General features: G+C 40.3%; 1 protein-coding gene across 1 annotated transcript in view; it reads right to left on the bottom strand.

Annotated features, from left to right (window-relative positions):
- Positions 1-25181, bottom strand: part of DGKI (diacylglycerol kinase iota) — a 538644-nt gene extending 513463 nt beyond the window's left edge. Inside the window, 2 exon segments of the mRNA XM_037836080.1 lie at positions 24788-25130; positions 25133-25181. Coding sequence (XP_037692008.1) covers positions 24788-25130; positions 25133-25181 — 392 coding nt within the window.
- Between the last annotated feature and the right edge of the window lie 229 nt (positions 25182-25410).

Genomic DNA, 25410 nt, shown 5'->3' with positions numbered 1-25410 from the left:
AAATTCCTAGGGATAAAACATAGAGGAGGGTGCTCCTGTCGCTGCTGTTGTTTAAGGTTGATAAATGTCTTTCATGAGCATGTGCAGGGCTGTGGACAGTTACTGTGGACTTCTTTGAAGACTGCCCTAAATGTCCTTACAATTGATACCATGCAATGAAGAAACTCTCAGTTAACAAGAAGACAAGTTTATTCTATGTTTCAAAAACACTAAGTGCTTACATTGTGTTTTAAACTACACAAGACACTACAGAGGGACATAAAGAGGAAGTGGGTGTGGCCCCTTCCCTTAAAGTACTTAAGACTCCAAAGGGGTGACAACACATAAACATAAGTAATAATAATACAAGATAGAAAGTGTCAAGTGTCATAAGAGTACTAAGCATGGGGAAAGCTCACAGCTGGAGGAGATGATAAGGGAGATTTCAGGGAAGAGCTAGTATGTAAGTCTGACAATAAAGAAAGGGTATGATTTTTATGGGTAGGGATACAAAAGAAAGAGCATTCAAAGACTTCTCCAAGTCACTATAGTGACTGATGACATATGGATTAACTTCGGGGGTAGGGTAGAAAGTTAGAGCTCAGAAGGTCAGTATAGTCCTGGAAAGGTGCCAAAGAAGAGTGTGGCTCCTACCAGATAGCCACTCTGATATTACTTTCAAGGACAAGAGAATACTGGTCCCAGGGTAAAGCTTCATTTGACTGGCACCTGAGTCCATTTTGGATGGTCTATAACAATAATACAGACTCTTCAATTTTGAGTACTCACTCACTATATTCCAAGCATTATACCACATACAATAGATAATTTAATCCTTGCAACTGCCCTGCAAGGCTCATAGGGTGATTGCCATTGTATACATAAGGAAACAGAAGCTCATTGGACTTGACCAACTCTGCCATGAGCTAATAAATGACAGCACTGAGAGTGACATCATCAACATGGCAACTTAAACAGCTACTGAAAACTCCTCTCCAAAGATTCAACCAAAATAAAAGACAATTCTGAATTGTTTGAAAACCTGGAAGAGGATATAGTCTGGAAATGGACCCTGCAGTTGCTGAAGTGAAGAAAGAAAAGAAATATCAGGTAGGAATCTTCTGTCTCACACAAGCCTCTCCTCTCCCCTCCCCCTCACTTAGGCTCAGTGTGGGAAAGGCACAGAATCAGCAGACAGGAACCATCCCACCAGGGACATAGATTTTAAAATCTCTCTCCGCAGGGAGACATATCCTCACTGCTTGAAGAACTGGGTAACAGAGGAGGACATTTCAAGGCCCAGGTCAGTGAGGGACAAAGAGACTGAGAAAATGTGGACAGAGACTGCATTTCCAGCCCTGGGTCTGAAACCCCACACTCACCCTTGAGGGAAGCAGCAACCAGCAGTCATTTCCTTGTGTTGGGGATGGATGGAGTGCTGGGTCAGCTGAGGGAGTACTCTGCCATGGGCGTAGCCCCACACTGAGTCAGATTTTGGCCGGCAAAGTGAAGGCTTAGGAATCCTGCAGTTTCAGCTCACATGTGTAGATGTAGCCTGTGCTCAGAGGCAAAGCAGCCTCTGGGGATGATTAAGCTACCAAGCAGCACCACCTACTAGACAGTCCAGAAAGTGCAAGGGAATAGAAACACTTTTAAACAGATGCTCCAGACCCTTTATTAGGACCACAGGAGATGGTCTACACACCCTGCACAGAAACCCAGCCTGGTTTCGGCTGAGAAATATGGACAACCCAACTGTCAAAGCAGGCTCCAAAACAAACCCAGGTCTTGCTGACTGGCAGAAAACAGAGCACACTGGAAGCCAGCAGATCTACATTACCACACACAGTGAATCTGCTGGGGTGCCCAGTGCCGACCTCCCATCCCTGTGGCAGGCCATGGTGGGTGCCTGATTTGGAGGAGAAGAATGGGGAGCACAGCCCATCTCACAATTGGCCAGTGAGAGAAACAAAGAAATATAGAGATCAAAGAAAACCCAAGGCAAAAGAGAGGAAACAACCTCCAGAATAAACTAACCAAGAAAATCAGATTCCTAGACAGCAAAAAATCATGAGCTACACCAAGAAACACCAAGATATGGCGCAAAGGAAGAAACTAACACCTCAATATTCAAGAGTTGAAACAACTAATTAAAGATGTTCAAAAAAATCTCTAAATCAAATCAATGAGTCGAAAGAAAATGTGACAAAAGAGATGAAGGATATAAAGAAGACATTGTGTGACTAAAAGGAAGAATTTGTAAGCTTGAAAAAACAAATGGCAGAACTTATGGGAATGAAAGGCACAATAGAAGAGATGAAAAACACAATGGAGACATACAACAGCAGACTTGGAGAAGTAGAAGAAAGCATTACTGAACTAGAGGACAGGACATCTGAAATCCTACACACAAAGGAACAGATAAGAAAAAGAAGGAAAAATATGATCAGGGTCTCAGAGAACTGAATGACAAAATAAAGTGCACAAATATACACATTATAGGTGTCTCAGAAGGAGAAGAGAAGGGAAAAGGTGGCAGAAAGAATAACAGATGAAATAATCACTGAAAATTTCCCAACTCTTATGAAAGACATAAAATTGCAAGTCCAAGAAGCACACCATACCCCAAACAGAATGCATCCAAATAGACCTATTACAAGACACTTACTAATCAAATTGTCAAATATCAAAGATAAAGAGAGAATTCTGAAAGCACCAAGAGAAAAGCAATCCATCACATACAAGGGAAGCTCAATAAGACTAAGTACGGATTTCTCAGTAGAAACCATGGAGGCAAAAAGGAAGTGATATGATATAGTCAAGATACTGAAAGAGAAAAACTGTCAAGAATCCTATATCCGGCAGAGTTGTCCTTCAAAAATGATGGAGGGTTTAAAACATCTACAAATAAACAGACACTGAGAGAATTCATGAATAGGAGACTTTCTCTACAAGAAATACTAAAGTAAGTGCTACAGACAGAAAGGAAAAGACAGGAGAGAGACGTTTGGAGAAGAGTGTAGAAGTGAAGATACCAGGAGATATAAAGAGGGTAAAGATCAATAGAATGTTCAACAGGATGATTGCATAGATCTAGGATAGCACAATACCAGGTAATGGTAGCACAATATTGTAAGTACACTGAACAAAGATGACTATGAGTGTGGTTGAAAGAGGAAGGTTAGGGACATGTGGGACACCAGGAGGAGAGATAGAAAATAAAGACAGTGATGGTATAACTTAGTGAAACCTAGTGAGGTCAATGATTGTGGTTAAATGTACAAATATAAGAATGTTTTTACATGAGGGAGAACAAATGAATGTCAACTTTGCAAGGTGTTGAAAATGGGATCTTATTGGGGAAAAATACAAGCAGTGCAAACTAGAGTCTATAGTTAACAGTAACACTGCAATATTCTTCCATTAATTGTAACAAAGGCAATATACCAAAGCTAAATGTCTATAAGAGGGGGATATAAGGGAGAGGTATGAGATTCTTGGCTTTGGTGTCATTATCTTATCTTTTTATCGTATTTTATTTTTATTTTATTTTTTCTTTTGTTGCTTTTTAGTTATCACATTTTCTTTCTTTTTCTTTTTCTTCTTTATTCTTCTTTTGCCTCTTCCTCTTTCTTTCTGGAAGAAATGGAAATGCCCTCATATAGATAGTGGTGGTGAAGGTGTAACTGTAATTATACAGGGAACCATTGTTTACTTAGGAGGGGATGTATGGTGTCCGAATAAAACTGCTAAAAAACAGAGGGATACAAGTGCTGGAGAAAATGTGGAGAGAGGGATGTACCTAATCACCGTTGGTGGGGAGATAGAATGGTGCAGTCCAACTGGAGCGCAGTTTGCTGGTTCCACAGGAAACTAGGCATGGGGTTGCCATAGGGTTCTGAAACCCTGTTATTGGGTATATACTTGGAAGAACTGAAAAGAGGGACACAAATGGACATTTGCACAGTGGGGGTTATGGTGGCAATATTCACAATTCACAGTGGATGGAGATGGCTTAAGGGTACATCAACTGATGAACAGAATGGCAAACTGTGGTGTATACATAGAATGGAATATTGAGCTGTTACAAGAAGGAATGAAGTTATGAGGTATGCAACTAAATGAATGGACATTGAGGACAGTATGTTGAGTGAAATAAACCAGAAATTAAAAGACAAATGTTATAATGCCTCACTAATATGGACTATCTGTAATGTACAAACTCTGAGAACTGAATCTGAGAGCAAAGGTTTCTAGATTGTAAGCTCTTACACCGTTTACATCTATTCTTGAGTTGTAATGGCTCTTTGTGTATAACCTGGTCGGTCCCTGGAACTTTGGGTATCTATGTGACACCTGAGACTCAGAGCCAGAGTCTGGCAGCTATGAATGTCAGCATTACCCCATACAGTAAATGTTAAAGAGTCTGAAAAAGAGATCAGACTTCAATTAGAGATATGAATGAATGGACTTATTTAGGACTAAGGTAGATCAGACTAAAGGGTAAAGGACGATATTGATGGTGTTTTAAAACTTCAACTTCTGTGTGAGACCAAAGGAAGAGATGTTTATTAGGTGCAAAATCTATATTTTTTGTAGCATACTATATAATTTAACTTGTATAGTCAGTTTATTCAAACACCATAATTACATGGAACTGTGAATAGGGAGTGAAATCTGTTTGGTTTGCACAAGTTAGTGTGAAGTTCCGATACATCCTAGAATAACTTGGGCAGAGAATAAAACTGTGTCTGCAAAGCCCCTTTGAGGCACTGGGGGAAAATGTGGAAATATTAAACTTCCCCACCTGGGGAATTACTGATATTCTCACAAGCACTGGGGACTACCAATTTAGAAGGCTGTGCCCTCGATCTTGGGGCTTGTTCCAATGAAGTCTGTTAATGAAAAGGAGAGGCTAAGCCTACTTAAAATTGTACCTAAGAGTCTCCCCCAGAGAACTTCTTTTGTTGCTCAGATGTGGCCTGTATCTCTAAGACAACCTTGTGTAGACTCACTGCCCTCTCCTCTATGTGGAACATGACTCCCAGGGGTGTAAATCTCCCTGGTAATGTGGGACATGACTCGTGGGGATGAGCTTGGTCCTGGCATCGTGGGATTGAGAAAGCCTTCATTGACCAAAAGGGGGAAGAGAAATGAAACAAAATGAGGTTTCAATGGCTGAGAGATTTCAAATAGAGTTGAGAGGTCATTTCGGAAGTTATTCTTATGCATTATATAGATATCCCTTTTTAGTTTTTTAGTGTATTGGATTAGCTAGAAGGAAGTACCTGAAACTGTTGAACTGCAACCCAGTAGCCTTTATTCTTGAAAACAATTATTTAACTATATAGCTTACACTGTGTAACCATATGATTGTGAAGACCTTGTGGCTCTCACTCCCTTAATCTAGTGTATGGACAGATGAATAGAAAAATGAGGACAAAAGTTAAATGTAAACAATAGGGTGGGATTGAGGTATGGGATGTTTTGGATGTTCTTTTTTACTTTAATTTTTATTCTTTTTCTCTTTTTTGTGTGGCAATGAAAATGTTAAAATATTGATTGTGGTGATGAATGCACAACTAGATAATGATACTGTGAACAACTGATGGTACACTGTGGATGACTGTATGGTTTGTGAATATATCTCAATAAAATTGAATTTAAAAAATGACAGCAGTGAGACTGGAAGCAGGTTTGCTTGATTGTAAAGCCCATGCTATTGCCTCTATTCTGTGATGCCTCTTGGGACTTTCATTTGGTCTCATCAGCTCTGCAGATGACAAAGATCTAGAAATGAAGCATCATCCCAGCTTCTCTAGACTAGAACATAAAAGAAGGGATACCCACTGGAGGCTGGAGGGGCCACTCCACAAGAAATGTGGGGGGACGAGCCAGAGAGGAAGTGCCCAGAAGGTGTGTCTCCAAGTGGTCCATGGCATGGTGCTGCCCACCTGAAGACTACTGAGAAACACAGCAGCCTGGTAAGGAAGGTCATGTGATGTAGAAAAGACTTCAGACCAACCATGAGACTCAGGGGCAGAGGAGGAAATGACAGGGTTTGCTGGCACATGGTACCAAAAACATGAAAAAATGAAAATCCCTGCATGGGATAAAGAGTGTGGGGTGTTTTGGGTTTTATTTTTTGTGTGTCTATTTGTTATTTTTCTTTCTGGAGTAATGAAAATGTTATAAAATTGATTGTGATGATGATTACACAACTAGGTGATGATACCATGAGCCATTGACTGTATACTTTGGATGAATTATATGGTGTATGAATATATCTCAATAAAATTTGCAGTTTAAAAAAATTAAGCTGGCTTCATTGAGTAACATGGAAAAAAATAAAGTTTTGCTTCTTAGAGTTTAGTATTATTGAATAGAATTATGTCAATTAGAAAGCTGAACATTGGTAGTCTCTAAATTATTAATAACTGTGTTTGGTTGAAATATAGGTAAAGAGAGTTTTCTAATCTTAATTTTGAAATTAGTTTGCAGGCTGTATCCCCAGAGCAGGCAGGTCATGCAGGTCTGCGGGCTCAAATTGCTCATCATTGTAGGTAGCCTGGAACCAAGACTCAGTTCCTTCCTACACGTTAATATTACTCTGATCTCAAAGTTGCTCCTTCTTCTACCCTGTGTTCTCCTATTTTCCATTTATATAACAAAAATGATGAATTTTCAAAACGCAGGGCCTGAGCCAGCTCTTAGGCATCGAATGCAATGAACATAATGCAGAGAATAAGCTGGGCATCGTCCTAATCCTTCAGGAACAGGCATGAAAGCCAGGAGACAGACTTGGTCATACTGAGTTTCCACCACAATGTTGCACTTCATTTACTGAAGCTTCATTCTGAATAGAGTGTGCAGTTTGCAGCTGAAAGCAAATCTTTCTTAGCTGCAAAATTATTTTACTTCTATTAACTGGTCCAGCCAAACTGCTCATGTAATAATGTTAGACAGTGGCACAGTCTTCTGACAAGAACAACATTTAAGCTGCTCAACTACTATCTTTCTAATGAATTCAGAACACATATTACTCTCATTAATTTGTTCAGAGGTCTCTAGGTGTTTTAATCTGTTTTTTAAAAAGCCTCATTTTAAAAGTCCAATAATGTGATTCTGGGGGTTTCTCCAAACAGGTTAGAGAGAAAGTTCCCAGCTCAGAGGCAAGTCGTGTTCCCAGACTTTCTTTGCAGTTACCTGTTTAGACTTTAGGACCATGTTCTTTAGCTAAAGTATTACTTAATTACATCAAATCTAAACATGACTATTACAGAACTTCATGTAAAAATAAGTTTCATGTTCAGACTCTGGGGACATCTCACATTCTCATTAGTCTTTCCCAAATTCTCATCAGAGCCTGGAGATTTGCCCTACCTCCTATTATCCCAGAAGTATGCGGGGAGCATGCTCTCTGTCACCCTGGCTTCTGTAGAGACAACAGGGTCTCCCTCTGTCTTGTCTATACTGGAATGCTCGAAGGCAGGGCCAGGTGGAGGTGTCACTTCTGCAGCCATGGCTTCCATAACAATAAGAGTGACAGAAGTTCAGCAAAAGAGGAACTAGCAATGGTTCCAGGGAGAACAAGGAACCCCCACATTTGGGCAGCTTGATCTTGGGTACAGAGCATCCCCCATTATTATCATATCACTTCTCTGCCCAAAACTCCGTTGGCTCCCTAATAACCACAAAATTCAAATTCCTCTGATGCATTCAAGGGCTCTCCATAGTGAGTGTTTTAATTTACCTTCTCTGCCTTATTTTCCACAACATATCCATAAGCTCAAAGCAAAATTATTCCACAATTCCCACTTTGCCCAAACATGCCATGCGCCTCCACCCACCATGTCCTTTCTCATACAGTACCTCTCACATCCCATCTCCTCTTGTTGAAATCCTACCAATCCTTCAGTCAATGATCAAAGAAAAATTCTCGCAAACAGAATTAACCTCTCCTTTTTCTCTGCTCCTACAGTCCAGATATGATAATGTGCCTCTTTTCATGCCCACTGTTTTACCTTTGTTCACGCTGTTAATGTCTAATAAGTACAGAAAAGGTATCTCCTAGTAAAGGTCCTTTATGCATGGATTTCTAGGCTGTAGAACCTGTTAAAATTCTCCACTCCAAAAATTCAAATTATCTATTTTAGTGGCTTTTCAGAGGAGGTTAGAAGTAAATGGACTGTGCTCCAAAATTTGGTTCCTAGTTTGTCATTTAGATGTTAGGGTTTGTTTTCTCCATTCAGACAATGATATGAAGAGGTCTTTTTGTTCCCCTCTTCACATAGCTATCTCCTCCTCCTTGAAGACATATTAACCATCACCTGCTCCAGAAGATCTTCAACTCTCCTGTGTAATGTGGGTGTCCTGCCTCTGTAGTCCCACACCCCACACCCTGATGATTCCCCTATCTTTGCATTTATCATCTTGTATATGTTAACTGGTCAATTCCTTGCCTCTCTCCCTCACTACATCATAAATTCTTGGTAGCAGAGATTCTTATTTGTCTTTTATTTCTAGCACTTAGCATAGTATTTAGCACATAGTTGTCATTCAAAAGCTTTTGATTAGTTTTCCCCAACAAATTATAAGCAACTTGACAGTAGAGATCATAGATTATTCAACTTTGGATCCCCCACCAAAGGATTGAAACAGGGTTTTGCACGTACAAAAAGCAAGTATTCAAAAGCTATTCTTATGAAATAGGTAGTTTTGATCTGGGACTGATCATGTTATAAAACATAGGTGAGAAAAACCTGATGGTTCTCCCAGTAATGCCTTTTTTAAGAACTTCCTCCTGGTTTTCAAAATCAAGACTTCACACAAAGCTCTTGGTGCATGGAAGAGTCTCAGAGACTGCTGAAATTTGCGTGTTCCATTTCTCATCACTCTGAAGCTCCTCTCCTTTTCCATTTCTCATCATCCTCACAAATTATCTCACTCCCTCCAGCAAAGGATACACATTACTCAGGTTATTTTTAGAAAACCCTTGTGTGCAATATTGGCAGTTCAAAGCACCAGAGAGAATACACACACACACACACACACACACACACACACACACACACACACACAGATTCTCCTAGGGCTTTTGCTTTGTCCTTGAAGCTCCTTTCAATAGCTTCCTGGGGTCTTTCCACTAAGAACCGGGTGTGCCGTATTAAAGGTTTAAGTCCATGTATTTGCTTCCATATCTCCAGGTGAGTTTACAAAAAATATTTATTGAATGTGATGGGAATTGATGTTAAGAATAAGGCAGGGAGTACACTCAGGAATTTTTGTGACAGAGACACAATCTGAAGCCTAGATATCCACACTCCAAGTCTGTATACTGCCTCTGGGACCAATCCTTGTCCAAATTTCAGGCACCTACTCATAGATAAACAGCAACATTCTTCTTCTCCCACCCTTCACCCAACCCCAAATGCAACTATCACAAGTGGCAAAACAGCTAGTCCATCCAAAAGTTACAGAACATGTATCCTTCTGCATAGACCTCTATTTTGTTCATGAACAATGTAGGGGAAGATTCAAGTTACAAAGAAAAGAGAAGACAAATTCTCTGGCTCTACCCTTAAGGAACTCAATCACTACTGTGGTAAGGAGAAAAGGAATACAAGAAAGCAGGAGGATAGAGAAAACCAAGATGAATTTTCCCTTTTTTCTGTCTACAATGCTCTCTCATTCCTAATTATACCTTAAAGTAAGGGACTAGACTTCTTAATTCAAAAACAATATTCAAGGTTGTCATTCAAGGATGATTGGCTGGAGGTTTCTGTAATTTGGATCAATTAGTGTTTTGATGCTACTCTCCCTCAAAGCAGTGCTGTCCAAATGAACTTTCTGCATATTCTCCATCTATGTTGTCCACTATGATAGCTGCTAGCCATAGAAGGCTATGAAGCACATATTATGTAACTAATGTGACTGAGAAACTGGGTTTTTAATTTAATTTCAATTTTACTAGGCACATGTGGCTAGCATCTATGGCATTGAACAGCACATCCCCAGTGTTGTAATAGCAAAATTTTATCCTCTGGACAAAAAAAAAAAAAAAAAAAAAAAACACTCTTAGACATCAAATATAGGTTTAACCAAAGTAAAGATGAATTTCTTTATCAGCTCTATGCCAACAAAATAAAAAAAAGTTCCCCCAAACCTCTCAGACAAACAGCTTAAACCAAGTTTAAGGGAGTTGACCACAGGCATTATTTCTCCACCAGCAGAAGGGTGGAGCAGGGATAAGCATGAAAAATAAAAATAATATTAAATATGTTTAAGAGACAGTTTGCCCTTTCTTATTTAGGAAAGAAGGGGGGAAGAAAAGAAGGGAGGAAGGAAAGGAAAGATCTTAAAGATTCTAGAAGTGTTTGGTCTCTGAAACAAATATGAAATATGACAAATATTTAGCCAAACTGAAGTGTCAAATCCTAAGTGAAATGGCTGCCATAAAAGCAAAACTTTGGAAATGTCATCAGTAATTTGTTAAATTGGCTATCTGGCAAACTGGCTTTTGGAGTGAGTTTTACAGAAATTGGCCTGTACCCAGACTAATCCATATACTCATGGCAACCAATGGCCACAGCAAGGGAATATATCCCCCAGAGCCATCCCTATAGTGTGCAGGTTGTGTCCAGCACTAGGGCCTCCAGAGAAGGGAGAAAGTGGGCACTGAAATCCAGCCTAACTTCCACCCACCATGTGCTAGGTGCTGGTTCAGGGACTGGCAGAGCTCCGGAGTGAGAGGGAATTTTGTAATTTGCCCACTCAGACTGGAGTGCTGTTTCTAATTTGGACAAAGGTACTGACTGTATTATTGGTGGCCCTGATTAGACCACATTTTTACTTTAGTGCTCAGCTTTTATCAAGAAGGCCACGATGTCGTCAGAATAAGGACAGCCAGAAAAGTGAAGGTGATTGAAAATCACCTTTAGATAAGGGATATGTGAAGAATCAAATTGGAGAATGGTTCCATCTAAAGAAAAGAAAGCTAAAGGGATAAGTGATAGCTGACTTCAAATATTCAAAGACTTATCATATAGAAAAGGGGAGGCAGGTTATCTTGAATATCTCCCAGAAGTGGAACTGAAATATCAGTATATTAAAAAAAAAAAAAAAAAAAAAGGAGTCAATTTTGGTCTCAACATGGAGGCAACATAATATAATGGAAAAAATTGTGGCCTTCAGGGGACTTAGATCTGAGTTTGAATCCGGACTCCATCACAAATAGCCCTTTGATCTAAAACTGTGAGAATTCAGTTTTCTCATCTGGAAATAGAGATAACAGACTAAAAGAATTGTGACAATTAAATAAGAGAATGACAACAAAAAAGGAGGCAACAAAGTATCCATTCCATGCTAAATAGTCATTAAATGATAATACTTTCATTTTTCCTATAACAACAACAAAAAAATTCTAACAATTACAACTGGCTAACGGCATAACTACCTCCCCAATGCAGCCATGAACTTTCTGGCACTGAGGACACTCAACAGTAGAGGCTGGTGGACCATTTGCCAATGATACTTTATCAGTTAGATTTTTTTTTTAAATTGCAAACAACAGAAACACACCCTGATTAATTTAAGCAAAAGGGAAGTTTATTGAGAAAATGTTGGGTAGTTCACAGATTCAATAGAAAGGCTGGTAATTGATGCTTGGAATAAAGCCAGGAACCAGGGCAGCAGGAATTATCCCACCAGGGCTGCCCCTGGACATGGATGAACTGGCAGTCCCTTTGATAGCCCTTGAACACTCAAGGTCCAAAAGAGTCTGTCTGATTATGCAAGCTCAAGTCATATGCTTGCCATGAGGTGATATCAAAGTGGCAAGAGGAAGTTGCATACAGCAGCTTCCAAAGACCTCACTGGCTTCCAGGGTGGACAGTCAGGCACCTTGATGTACAGCCGTACAAAGATCAAACACAATAGGGTAGAGGTAATTCCCAAGAGGAAAACAGGGTGTATTTATATATTTATACTGGGATATAGCATAGAGTAATGTTTAAGTGCACCGACTCTAGAATTCTGCTTGGATTTAAACCCTGGCTCCACTGCTTTCTGTGAGGCTGACATGTTGCACCATCCTCCTGGGCCTCAGTTTCCTCTTCTGTGAAAATGTGGATGGCAATAGCATCTACCTCATAAAGTTGTTGTAAAAATTAACTGAGATAATGTATGTAAAGCACTTAGCACAGGTCCTGGCACATAGTAACTCAATAAATGCTCATTATTATAATTAATATTAGTGTTAATAATGCTGTGGGTGTTTCATTGAACATACCTCCCAGATATGCCTTTTCTGAGAGATATTTAGGATCTTGCCCCTCTGTGGTTTCATGCCAGGCCAGGGAATCAATGATTTTAGTTCTCTTCTCCCAGCCCTTCTGGACTTGATTTCCCCATGTAGATAATGCATTCTTATAATGCTAGCGCTGCTTCACCAAAGCTGTTTGAGTAATGTAAAAAGTGTCCAGTAAAATACATGAGAAGCACTAATTGCTGAAGAGATGCTAAAAACAGCCGTACTAATGAACCCAACACCACCGTGGGAATGACCGTACACCATTTGTGGATTCATCCATGTATTACTTCTTCCGCACATTACTTTTAGTTCCTTGGAAGAGGTACTTTGCCTTAAATGGGAGGGCAATTTACTGGAAGTTAAAGACCAGCTTCCAAGCATCCCATTTGCTTCAGGAGAGAGAGGCATTTTCTCTCAAACAGCTTGGGGAGGGGTTGTAGGAGGGGTGCTCTGCAGTGAACTCTTAAAAAACAACAAAGTTTGCTCCCTTCACAATTCCCATGAAGCAGTTCTTTGAAGAAAATATACTTGTCTAGATACTCATAAGTTTCACAACAATATATGCAAGTTAGACGAGGAATGGCGGAAATTCCTTGAAAGGCAGGGCCATGGGCTTCCACACACATATCATGCAGTCTTCAAAATTAATGATAGTGCAATCAGAAAATATATCATCTGGCAGCTTTACTTCTTAACATTTCTCCTTTATCCATATACCTACAGGGACACTGAATACACGTCTTCCTCTATACTCACATCTTTTTCCCATGACTTAGGCTAGCCTTATTTGGTCCTATATTTTACCTTCATTTTTAAGACTCTTCAGCTGCCAGCAAAATCTTGGCCACAACACAACTCTGCTGCAACAAAATTTTCTATATCATATTACTTCAAAAAAATTTAGAATTCTAAATTATCCAGACTATTCCATTGAGATGATATAAGTCATTTTCAAATATGGCCTAAAAAACATACCTGTTTGTCAGTCATGTTTTCTGAAGACACTTCCAAATCCTCCAAACTGCAAGCAGCCTCCTGTCTGTCCACTGTCAGCCACAGAACATGGGATTTGGGTTATTAGGTGATTAGCTATATTGAATTTTCCCCATATTTTCAGCAAATGTATTGAGGTGGCTATTTCTCCCCCTGAAATCACTGAGCCAAAGGAGTCTATGTTATATGAAGTCCTGAAATGCAGCTGCTGTAAAAATGAAGTGCTATTCTTGGAATACCTATGTCATTACTTTAACTGAATCTCCTTTACAATGAAACGGCTGCTGCCTAGCAACTAATGCAAAGGAAGAACCTGAATACCCTCATTTTTTCTCCCAGTTTAAGTGGAGCATTAAATATATACTGTTGCACTTGTGATCTCTTTTTTATGCTTTCATATATAAAGTAAAAGTAATAAGGATGACAATGAGATCATCCACATTGTCAACGCAATATACTTTAGGTATGCTGCCCGGTGAGTTCTTCCGACTTCATAGATTGTGATTAACCGTTTAGAGTCATGCAAATAAAAAATGTTCCCAACTATCCTTCCATCGAGAGGTATGTAGAAGCAGTGCCCAGAAGTGAAAAGAACATGGGACTTTGGATCCAAAATCTATCTTGAGCCTGGCTGTGCCCCTTACTGGCTTGTGGCTTTGGAGAAGTCACTTAGTTGTCATGCCTGGTTCCTTAGCTGTACAGTAGCTATGAAAATAATACCTGCTGTATCTGTTGCCTCAGATTGTGTTGAGGGTAAAATTAGGTCAACTATATGAAAGCAGTTTATAAATGGTAACGTCCTAAAAGCACTATATACTTTTTTATTATTAAGTACATAAATTTCATCAATATTAGCAGTTTAAGGAATCTCCAGAAATGTGTCTTTAAAAAAAAAATCCCTTAGACTTTTTTTATAAGTAATTCAGCACTGGCTCATAGATAGCTTCTATTTTAATCTTTAAATAGCTTCAACATTTATTTTTAAGCTACAGATTTATTTTCTTAAGAAATTTTGGAGGTTTCCTTCAAATGTGAAAAAATGACTCAGGTTTTTGAAATGTTCCTTTGAAACTTTCTAGGTGTCTGTAACTGCACACATGAACATACACATATGAATATTGAAGGATGTTTTTAATGGAAAAAAATATATTGCAAAAACTTGCAGCTTGAGCAGATGCTCTAATTAAAACCAAGAGACCCAAATCTTCAAAGAATATTTTTTTTAGAATCAAATCGTGCTTCTTATGCCATTCCAGCTGCATAAAATGCACATACATTGGACCTAACTACTACACTGGACCCCAACCCAAGAAATCATCAGGATTCCGCCTTCAAGTTCTGCTCTGATTACTAAGAATCACAAGACCTTGTTATAAGGGCTAGAATTTAAAGGAGAAATACCAGGCTGTAATTCCTGCTGTCATTTTCTAGCCCCAGGAAACTGGTTTTATCTCCCCATCTTGTGAAATGGAAAATTCCAATAGTTTTCAAAGCTAACCGCTCTGCAAAGTTCAATATTGGCCTCCCTACAACTGAATCTTATGCTTGGACAGCCAATCACCACTTCTTAAGTCCCTTCTCTATGTCCTGTGTAGACCTGTATGGACCCACTAAGATGAAAAATCAGTCTCTGCCCTCAAGAGGATTTCAGTCTAATAAAGCCACCAGATTGTGAAAACATGGCTCTTTGCACATAGAAAATGGGGATGGGTAAAATAAGAACCAGACTGAAAAGCTGCACTAGGGAAGCAATGTGTAAATATAGGCACAGACTTCACTCTGCCACTTAACTGGTTATGTGACCTCAAGCAAATTACCTAAATCCTAAACTTCAATGCCCCATCTATAAAATGGAAATAATCATAATCCTTCCTTAACTGAGGGTTAAATGAAGTACTGTATGTAAAATGTTTAGCAGCAAGCCATCTGGGCAGGTGAACTCACTGCCCTCCCCGCTATGTGGACCTGACTCCCAGGGGTGTGTAAATCTCCCTGCCAATGCAGGATATGACTCCCGGGGATGAATCTGGACCCAGCATCGTGGGATTGAGAACACCTTCTTGACCAAAGGGAAGATGTGAAATGAAACAAAATAAAGTTTCAGTGGCTGAGAGATTTCAAATGGAGTCGAGAGGTCACTCTGGTGGGCATTCTTATGCACTACATAGATAACCCTTTTTAGGTTTTAATGTATTGTAATAGCTAGAAGTAAATATCTGAAACTATCAAACTTCAACCCAGTAGCCTTGACTCTTAAAGACGATTATATAACAATATAGCTTACAAGGGGTGACTGTGATTGTGAAAACCTTGTGGATCACACTCCCTTTATCCAGTATATGGATGGATGAGCAGAAAAGTGGGGGCAAAAACCAAATGAAAAATAATGTGGGATGGGGGGGATGGTTTGGGTGTTCTTTTTTACTTTTATTTTTTATTCTTATTTTTATTCTTTCTAGTGTAAGGAAAATGTTCAAAAATGGATTGGGGGGATGAACGCACAACTCTGTGATGGTACTGTGAACAGCTGATTGTACACCATGGATGACTGTATGGTATGTGAATATATCTCAATAAAACTGAATTTAAAATTAAAAAAAAAATGTTTAACAGCTCTTGGCACAGAGTAAGCATTTAAGAAAATCAGTAACATAATAATTAATACTCACAGGTAGGTAGGTAAATACATTAACACTCGTAGTCAGTATCTGAACTAAGAAAAATATCTGAACTAAGAAAATTGTCTTCCTCTGTACAAAAAGTCTGGAAGTGAACAGGCTGCCTGGCTGCCTGGAGAAATGGCCCATCGGAGGCACCTGAAGGACAAGAAGCAATACGTACTGCTTCAGAGGTGATTGTGAGACAAGGCAGAATGGGTTAACAAGGCTAAGCCACTGGGCAGTCGTTCTCAGGGAGATCAGGGGAGGATCACTCTGTCAGGTAAGACATCCTGAAGCTTCTGGGGATCAAGGTTTTTCCACTTCCTGTCTGCCTTTAGATGCTGAAGAAAGTGCTACAACTGGCAAGAAACAAAAATATGCTACAGCTTAGTCTTTGCATTGTAGAGGAGACCAATTTAAAAGGAAGAAATTGTTTTAAATCAGGCTCTTTTCTCAAAAACTCTATAGGGAACCCCATCTATCTGAGAGAGATTGCCTCAAATCTTGTCAATTACATAAGGACCATGATGAAATCATAGTCCTTTCAATCTGAAGAATTTTCTAGAAGTTTGTCTCAAAACGATACGCAGAGCCCTTTCCAGCTGCTTTCACATAAGCTTATATAGAACTCTTTTCATCCTGAAAAACTGCTTGCAAGTTTTTTTTAAAACAAAAATTTATTTTTCCACAGAATTCTTTTCTTCCTCATATGATACATTTCTAAAATGTACTTTTGAAACTTTCAAGGAGTCTACTTTCTGGCTATTTCCTGAGAAGCCATGTGATACACAAAAGCAAACAAACTGCCTTTATCTTTGCCTTTTGAAAAACAAAATGGATTTATTTCCTCAACATTTATTTCACAATCCTGAGCCAGTGTTATTTGTTTAACAAATATTTAATAATAATCTACAGTTTAAAAAACAAACTCTGTTGCGTGGCTTGGTTGAGATAGCTGACAGAACATCCCAGAAGGCTGACCCTTCCATTTCTGAAATAATCCAGGGCAGATACCATCTTTGAAGCATTTTTCCCTGACTGCCAGGACACTCAAGCCGGCCATTGTCTGTACATACACAGCAGACATCAGCAAGCCAGGCTGAAAGAGAAACAGCACCTGTCCTGAAATCACTGGTGACCACTCTATTTCTAATACCTCTATCTTTATCTATTTATCTATTCCTGACTGCGAAGCTGAGACCCCTGTTATCCAACTCCCCAACCTTCCAACTCTCCACACCTGGCTTCTTGCCCTCAGCCTGCCAGCTGGGGGTTTGGGGAGCTGCTCTGATTCCTCTCTACACTGACTATGTCTGTCTTCTCAGACCTCTCTCTCCTGACTGTTCCAAATTCCAGAGCACGCAGAAGCAGCTTGCTCATCTTCAGGTCCCTTAGTAAGAGTGAACTATTTTTAATAAGTTGTGAGAGGAAAATTATATACTTTACCTTGATAAAAGCTAAAATCTGTAAACTAAATTTCTTAAATGTATATCTCATTTTCAATGTTATCTAATTTTATCACTAGCTGTAGATAATGTGACTAATGTTCAATATTTTGAAGAGTCAGAAACAAATGTGCTCCTTCACTTAAGTTTGGATGACACCACTTAGCACTTACAAAAATTTTTTAAACAAAAAATTTATTTTTCCACAGAATTCTTGTCTTCCTCATATGATACATTTCTAAAATGTACTTTTAGAATGAGTTGTATCAACTCATTTAACCTTCAAACAATCCTACAAGGTGAGTACTAACATCATTACCATTTTATAAATAAGGAAATTAAGGCCCAGGGAGCCTAGGTTACTTACCCAAGGTCACACAATAGGTGAAACCCCAGGCGGTAGGCTCCAGAGTCAGGACTCCGAAGCACTACTCTACTCTGTCTTTTTGATAACTGAAGGACAAGAGTAATGAGATTTTATTGAAGTTTTAATTATTACTGTTTTAAACTTTGAATGCTTTTCACTACCTCCAACAAAACCCAGACAATATTACAGCTTAAAACAGAACTGGGTCCTTACCATAAGATTAGTTATGAATCTGAAACTCTAAAGGCAAATCTCCATGTGAGCAAAACTCAAAGTTAGATGTCAGAACTACAGAAATCCCTGTAAGAAATGTGTTGCCTTTTAAAAACTATGTTAACTCCACTTTAAAGGCTGACAGAACCTTTGCACTGAAAGGAAAGAGCATTAAAATTCATCTGCAAAACTCTTCTTCCCACCTCTACCCAGCCAGACTCCACCATGCCCCCACCCGACAATACAAACCCCTGATGATTTAATGTTCTCTAAAATGAACCCTGACCACTGCACATCCAACATCTCTTTGAACACCATGGATGTTGGGAAACTCACTAGCCATTCTTCAAATGCTTTATATTATATGAATAAAAGTAGCTAGCACTTTTTTGATGCCTTTTTTTATTAAGCAATTTAAAAACAAAACAAAACCCTAGAGTCACTAAGTTAGCCAAGGAATTCTTCCTAAAATAATTTTCACACCAAAGTCAATCAGACTACTTGGAAGGAAAGAGTTGGTGAAGTAACACAGAACGGTGGTTGCTGGAGTAACCTCAGGCTGGCCTCACAACAGTCAGGACAAACTTCAGAACACGGGGTAGCCATCTTCCTGCATTTTTAAGTTCCAATTACACAAGGAAAAGTCAACAGAAACCACCCTGAGGAGAAAATCAATGCTGCCCCTTGGAAAGGGATGAGACAGATAGAAAGAGAACCGGGAGAGCTAATTAGTGCTACTCAGAAGGCAAATTAAAGCCTTTTCTTTGACAAGCTGAAAATAGCTGGTTAAGTAAGAGTTTCTAACACCCTTCTCCAGCCTCCAACAGCTGGCTAAATGGCTGATGCAGGTACTCCAACAGGAAGTTGAAAACAGAAACACAGTCCTGGGCTATTGGACAAAGTATAAATGAGAAAAGGCAGACCTTTATTTATAGTAGAAAGGGAAAGCCCAATTTAGATGGATTGGGAATGGACAATAGTAGTAGCTTATTTATAGGAGGTAATTAAATTCACTCGTTCAACAAATATTTATCCAACACCAAATGAGAAAGAAGAACAGGATTCAGAGATTCAAACAATAAGGTGCAGTTTCTATCTTCAAGGAGCTAACAATTTAGCAGGGAATAATAACAATTATAAAAGTTACCTCTGGACAAGGTACTGGGCTGAACTCTTTACGTAAAGCAGCTCATTTAATCCCATTAACAAACCTTTAAAGTAGGTATTACTATTACCTTATTTTACAGATGAATATGCTGTGCTTCAAAAGATTTAAATAACTCCCCCAAGACCAGCTAGGTTCAAACAGTAATCTAACTCCAAGAAGAAATAGTTACAATTCAGTCCTAACAAAGCTGTTTGAAAGTACTATGTGAGGACAGGGGAGAAAAAACCACCTATCACAGAAGAAGGATCCTTTTGAGCTGAATCCTGAGGAGGAACTTGCCTGGTAAACAAGCTCGAGATGAATTATGGAAGCATTATGTGCAAATAGGCAAAATTTAGAGTGTATTTCTTCAATCTTATTCTACATTGCATTGATTTGTTATGCCTTAAAATAGGTCCCAACCAGTTCAAACAATTAGAAATAAGCCCTTTTATGATTATTTGGAGCAAATTACATTATAAAGGAAAATAAAGGCCTAATGGCTTAGATTTGTTTCACTCCTGATCTTACTTCCTCAGTTATCCACTGTGAGAAAAGCTCACATACCCCCACTCATTGCAGTGACTACTGTCCTACAACTACAATGATGGGATATCAGAAGAAAAAGACTCCATAGGATCCAGTGTTACCAATTAAGAAAGCAAATGCCACAGCCCAACATATTGGCGATGATCCTTCCAGGGGCCTCCTGTTTAACAGGGTGAGTATCTCTGAGCCCACTTCAAGAGCACCTGTGGATTTTGCAGGGAACATGTAACCTAGATCCCGGCCAAGAAGAATATGGAGGTGCAACCAGCCTGGGCCCTCACTGGGAATCCTTATTTTTTCAGATAAGAAAGTGATGTGTTACAAAGAGCTATCTGGTCTAATTTAATTTGGCCCCATGAGACAATGCTGATGTTGCCACAGAAGACTGGAATACCAGCAACACTCTCTTCAGGATCTCCATCCCAGATTCTACCAGACCCAACACAAGCCTCTGAAACATCAAGCCTCTGAAAGATCAACTATAGCAGGTTAAAGTTCTGTGGACAGTAGTTAAATTGAAATCTTGCCTGGTGTATTTCCTAAATGAGAAAGCCAACTTAGCCAGTACGTAAGTAATTACTGAGGAAGGAAATATTAAATTAGAAGCAAGATTTTTACCTGATCCAAAAGTCTCTAAATATCTAGCAGACAAAAATATAAAATAAATAAAATTTACTGACAAGGGAGGATGCTACATACTGATATTCAGGAGAAGAAAACATCCATCCATACACTATTGATTGCCATGGAAGTAAGAATAATGTCTGTCATTTCTCTCTGACTTCCAGCTTCACAGTCATCTTTCTTGTAGTCATAAAATCTTGTTTTTCAGGACAAAACATAAAATGTAAGTTTTGTTTAAACTAAGAAGTTCAATATTCTTAGCTACTACTTCTTTCTCACACAAAGAGCTCCCCTTAAGGAAGGTCTGGTTATTACCATCCTGGTTTATAAGCAGAGAAACTGAAACACAGGCATCAACATCTCATAAGTAATAGTAACTGTCCAGTCCTCCTTACATGCAAAATCATTCTGTGCTGCCCAAGGAGGTACAGACATGCCAGTTCTTCACTGAATCTAGCTTTACCCACACCATGTCTGTGTAATTTTTTTAAAGGCATGTAAAAACTCTTAACATGGATCTTTTCACAGAGTTGGCAAGTCTCGTGTAGGTGGATATTTTCTATCATGAATTTATACACATTTTTTCTGAAATAGTAAAGGAGTTCCTGAAAATTACATAGCCAAAGGAACAAAGCCCAAAGAATAAAGTAACCAAGAGATAATATATAATGACCTGTGGTACATGAGGGATGAGATGAAAGATCATGTTGTACCCACACACATACACATGGTGGAAGTGAAAACCTAAAATGACTGTTTAGGGAAGCAGCATGATATGGTCTAAAGAGAAAGTCCTTTAGAGTCAGAACTGTGTTTTAATTCTGTCTCCTGCCCAAGCTCTATGCTTCAGGTTCATTTTTTTTTAAATAGATGTAATCATAATCACATCATAGGACTGTCATAAAGATTAAATAAGATACACAATATACAATAAGATAGCATAGTACTTGGTACATAGAAGACAATAAACATCATTGATCTTCTCCTGCCCTTCCCCTGTGTGTTCCTGGAAGTTATTTTTTTTTAATTTCCCTGACTTAAATGGGAATTTCTTAAAGTAGTAAAAAAGAAAAAAAAAAAGTTCCTACACATTATATAGTCATTTGCACATTTGTATCTGTTGTAGCACCATAATTTTCAAAGAAAAAGGAAGTAGTAATTTCAAGAGAAAAGTACTAGCTCACTTGCACCACCTTCTAAAACCTTCAGCTTTACAGTATACAGAGACTGCTCTAGGGGAGCAGAAACTGAAATAAAGGAAAATGGTTCCCAAAAAAAGCCAAGAAAGAAAAGATAATGAGGGGAAATCTAAGGGTATATAAAGGAATTTATTTTAATTAACAAAGTAAAAGTCAAGCAAAATGAATAATCTGCCTCCAGAAATGGTTATTTAAAGGCTTTTTGTAAAGGGCTCTGGTTCCTAAAAAGACAGGAGTCACTGCATATGCCCACCCACTCCTCATTTATTTTTAAACCCTAGCTTATATGTTCCTTAGCAACAGAAGGAGCAGATGAGACCCCCCTACACACACACACACACACACACACACACACACACACACACGCACACCCTCTTCCAAATCCCCCTTCTTCTTCCCTGCAAAGTGTCATTTCACAAATATCCACGTTCTTCAAAAGATATTTTTTACTTACCTGCAAATCTCCATTTCCCTCAAATGACCCCCCTTCCACAAGCAGCCTTACTTCACACTCCAACTGAACCCTTTTTCTTGGACTCCATTCTGAGGTCTTCCTAACCATTCCCCATTAACTCCTACTGGTCACCACCTCAGGAATGCCCCAGAAATGAGCTGGTGTGGTCCTCACTGAGGAAAAGCTATCTTTTCCTTCCAGACAATTTGTTGAACCACAGGCAAAATTGTCAGGCCAGCTACATCTGAGTCCAGGACAAATGGCCACCATGGTGACTGGGTAGGCCATTCACCATGCCTCTAAAAACAAATTATGATGATGATGATGATGGTTGTTATTATACTCAAATATGAGAACCTCTCCAAGTTACTCAGGACAAATATGTTCTGGATGACATCACCTCCTTTCTCACTGTCATTCCTCTGACATTAGGACTGCCTGACGTTTTTGACTGGGTACTTTTTAAAAGTTCAAAGATCAATTATTTAGCCTTTGAAAAAAATATGGCAACAATCCTCAGATATTAGTGTGCTAAAGCACCTCCTAAGGAGCCTGTTATAAATTCCCACCCACAGAGAGTTTGATACTGTAAGTCTGGGGTGGGGACATTTCTAACCAGCCACCTAAGGGGACGCTGATGCAGGTGGTTTGCTGAATTAGAGACAGCAAGATTTTTTTTCCATGAACTAGTGGGGTTTATTCCAGGTATGCAAGAGTGGTTCAACAAAAGAAAAACAATCAATGTTATACACCACATAAATAAATCAAACCGGAAAATCACATGATCATCTTCATTGATGCATAAAATGCAATAGACTTTCTTTTTTTCAAATTTCAGAAGAGAGAATAGTATAATGAACCCTGTATAAACATCTCTCAACCTCAACAATTATCAACTCAAGGCTAATTTTTTCTCACCCACATCCCCGTCATTTCCCCATTTCCCAGATTATACTGAGGCAAATTCTACACATGATATCATTTCATCTTATTGAAAAGGAAATGATGTTCACAAAGTGGGGCCCACTTCTATGGACTGAAAGGCAGATACGGTATTATTCCCCTATAGAAAAACGCCGTCTGTCTGTGTCCATGTCTTTTTGTGTGTACACACTTACACATGCATTTGTGAGCATGCAACCCAGAAAGCCCTGGCTCCAAGGAGTACACATAGCCAGGAGAAAGGCTCTGAGAATGACCTCTGCCAAGAGGCAAGCTGAAATGATTTCCCTTGCAAACTCTGGCTTTGTAGCCTCCTAAATGAGAAGCCTGGTGAATACCAATGACACAGGAGCTTTTTTTCAGCCAAGGAGCCCAGACCCACAATATGCTCCATGTAATTACCCCCACCCCCAACTCACAGCTCCTAAATTAGGCTGAACATGGTCTCTGTTCCCCTAAGAGCCAAACAGGAGACAGTAACTAGGAAGTAGAACTGCCTGTGTCCTAGCATACCTCCCTAGAGCTACGCCCTGTCTATTTTTAGAAACCAAAAATAAAAAGAGAAAATCCATTAGGTCCTGATTTGTGTGAATAACTAAAAGAGCAACTCAGGTGGGAAACAGTGCACAGTGAACAAAATGAACACAAGGGATAGAGGCGCAACAACCTCATCAGGAAGACTGTTTGAAGGAGTCAGCAGAAGTCAACGCTTAGGCACAGGACATGCCCTGATGACTGGGGCTTCCAGTCCAGACAGTGTCTATGGGGATCCCAATAATTCACACATATGCACCCCTAAATAAAACACACTCTCACAAACCCACACACCTTTGTCATCTGCTTTTGCTTACATAACAGCACATGGTGTAGCAGGCTTAATACTTCATAGGGTTTTCTGTAAGGGACTGCGTAACTCAAAAGAATTAGGGTCACAGGAATGCTTTTAATGATCCTTTTCTCAAGAAACCCTAGCAAGGGTAAATCTTGGCAGTTTTGTGCTTGCATATCAGTGCAACTTTTAAAATCAACAAGCAGGAAAGGTAGTACCATCAATTCCTTCTTGCAACTCTCCAAATCTGTCAGTATTTTTTATTTTTGTCTGGGGATGAAGGGAAATCTAATGAACTCTCATTTCTCATTTTTGAATCCTGACACAATTTTGGATTATCTTTTATAAAAAATTTGGTAGTAATTTAGCCTGCACTGTCCTTGTCTCCTAAACACATCCATTCTTAGGTGTGAGTATGGTCCCCTTCTCGCCTTTATCCCTTTCTTGCCATGGGCTCCCCACGGCATCCTTCTGAGCACACCCAGGAGACAGGGAGAGAGCACGTGTACCTGTAACCCCTGTAACCAGTTGCGTATCTGCAGACATAGAACCACATCTGACTGTTGGTTAATGGGGGTTTCCACGCAAGTCCGACCTCCAGAAGGATTTCTCCTCATTACAGCGTTGTTCTTTTCTGCCTGTAGGTGTGAGCTCAGCTATCAAGTGAAATCTGGAAGGTAGGGGGAGTGGCTGAAGATGACACTGGCTTAGGGACAACTTTGAGGACTACTCTCAGAAAGACTCAGTACGTCTCTCTGTCTGAACCTTTCTCCTTACACACACACACACACACACACACACACACACACACACACACACACAGTGTTGTTCTGACCTCAGAGACCCAGCCTCCTTTCCTGTTATAGAGGAAACCCAGGCGCGTGAAGCGTCCCTCCAGCCCAGAATGATCGAATGAGAAGAGTTATCCCGAAAAGGAGAGAGAGGGCAGAGGGGAGAGGGAACCAGCTGCAAGTGCGTCCCAACTCCGTAGAAGCGCCTTTTGGAGGGAGAAAAGAATGCGTCTCACGCCCCTTGGCGGCACCAGTCTCACAGCTGCCTCGGGTCTCCGCGCCTACCTGTAAGAGACCTGCTTCCGGAAAGTTAAGTTCCTCAGCTTCTCCTCCAGCGCCTCGTCCTTCTCCTTCTGGCCAGCGGCTACCGGCTCTTCCAGGGCAGCGGCCCCCGCTGCCGCTGCGCCCCGCGGGTCCGCGCCGCCCTCGGCGCCGAGACAGCAGCTCCCGGCGCCGCTTCCACTGCTGCTGCTGCCGCCTGTCGCCCCCTTCTCCTCTCCCGCGGAGGAGCTGGGGTTCATGGCGACCTCTCCGCGAGTCCCGGAGGGAGCCGAGGCGGGGCCGCTGCAGAAGCCGAGCCGGCTGGTGGCAGTGGCGACCGCGGCGACTGCAGGGACCCGGCAGCCTCGCGCGCCGCTGGCAGGGGCAGCAAATGGCAGCCCCTTCCCGCAGCATCCATCCGCGGCTGCACCGCACAGGGGCATTGTGGGAAACTCCGTGCCTCCACTCCCCCTCCCCAACCAATCAGAGGCCACCGCTCTCCACCTTCCTCCCCCCTGCAAATCCGCGCCCTGCAGCCCCCACTGGCCTTTTCCTAAATCGAGAGCATAAGCCAGGGCTCAACCTGAACCTTGCCCTGAGGCGACGGTCTGCGTGACAGGCAGAGAGAGAGAGAGAGAGAGAGAGAG

Source organism: Choloepus didactylus, chromosome 5 (genome assembly GCF_015220235.1).
Source record: "Choloepus didactylus isolate mChoDid1 chromosome 5, mChoDid1.pri, whole genome shotgun sequence".
Lineage (NCBI taxonomy): Eukaryota > Metazoa > Chordata > Mammalia > Pilosa > Megalonychidae > Choloepus > Choloepus didactylus.
Note: the sequence above shows the minus strand (reverse complement) of the source record. Positions and strands in the feature narration are given on the sequence as shown.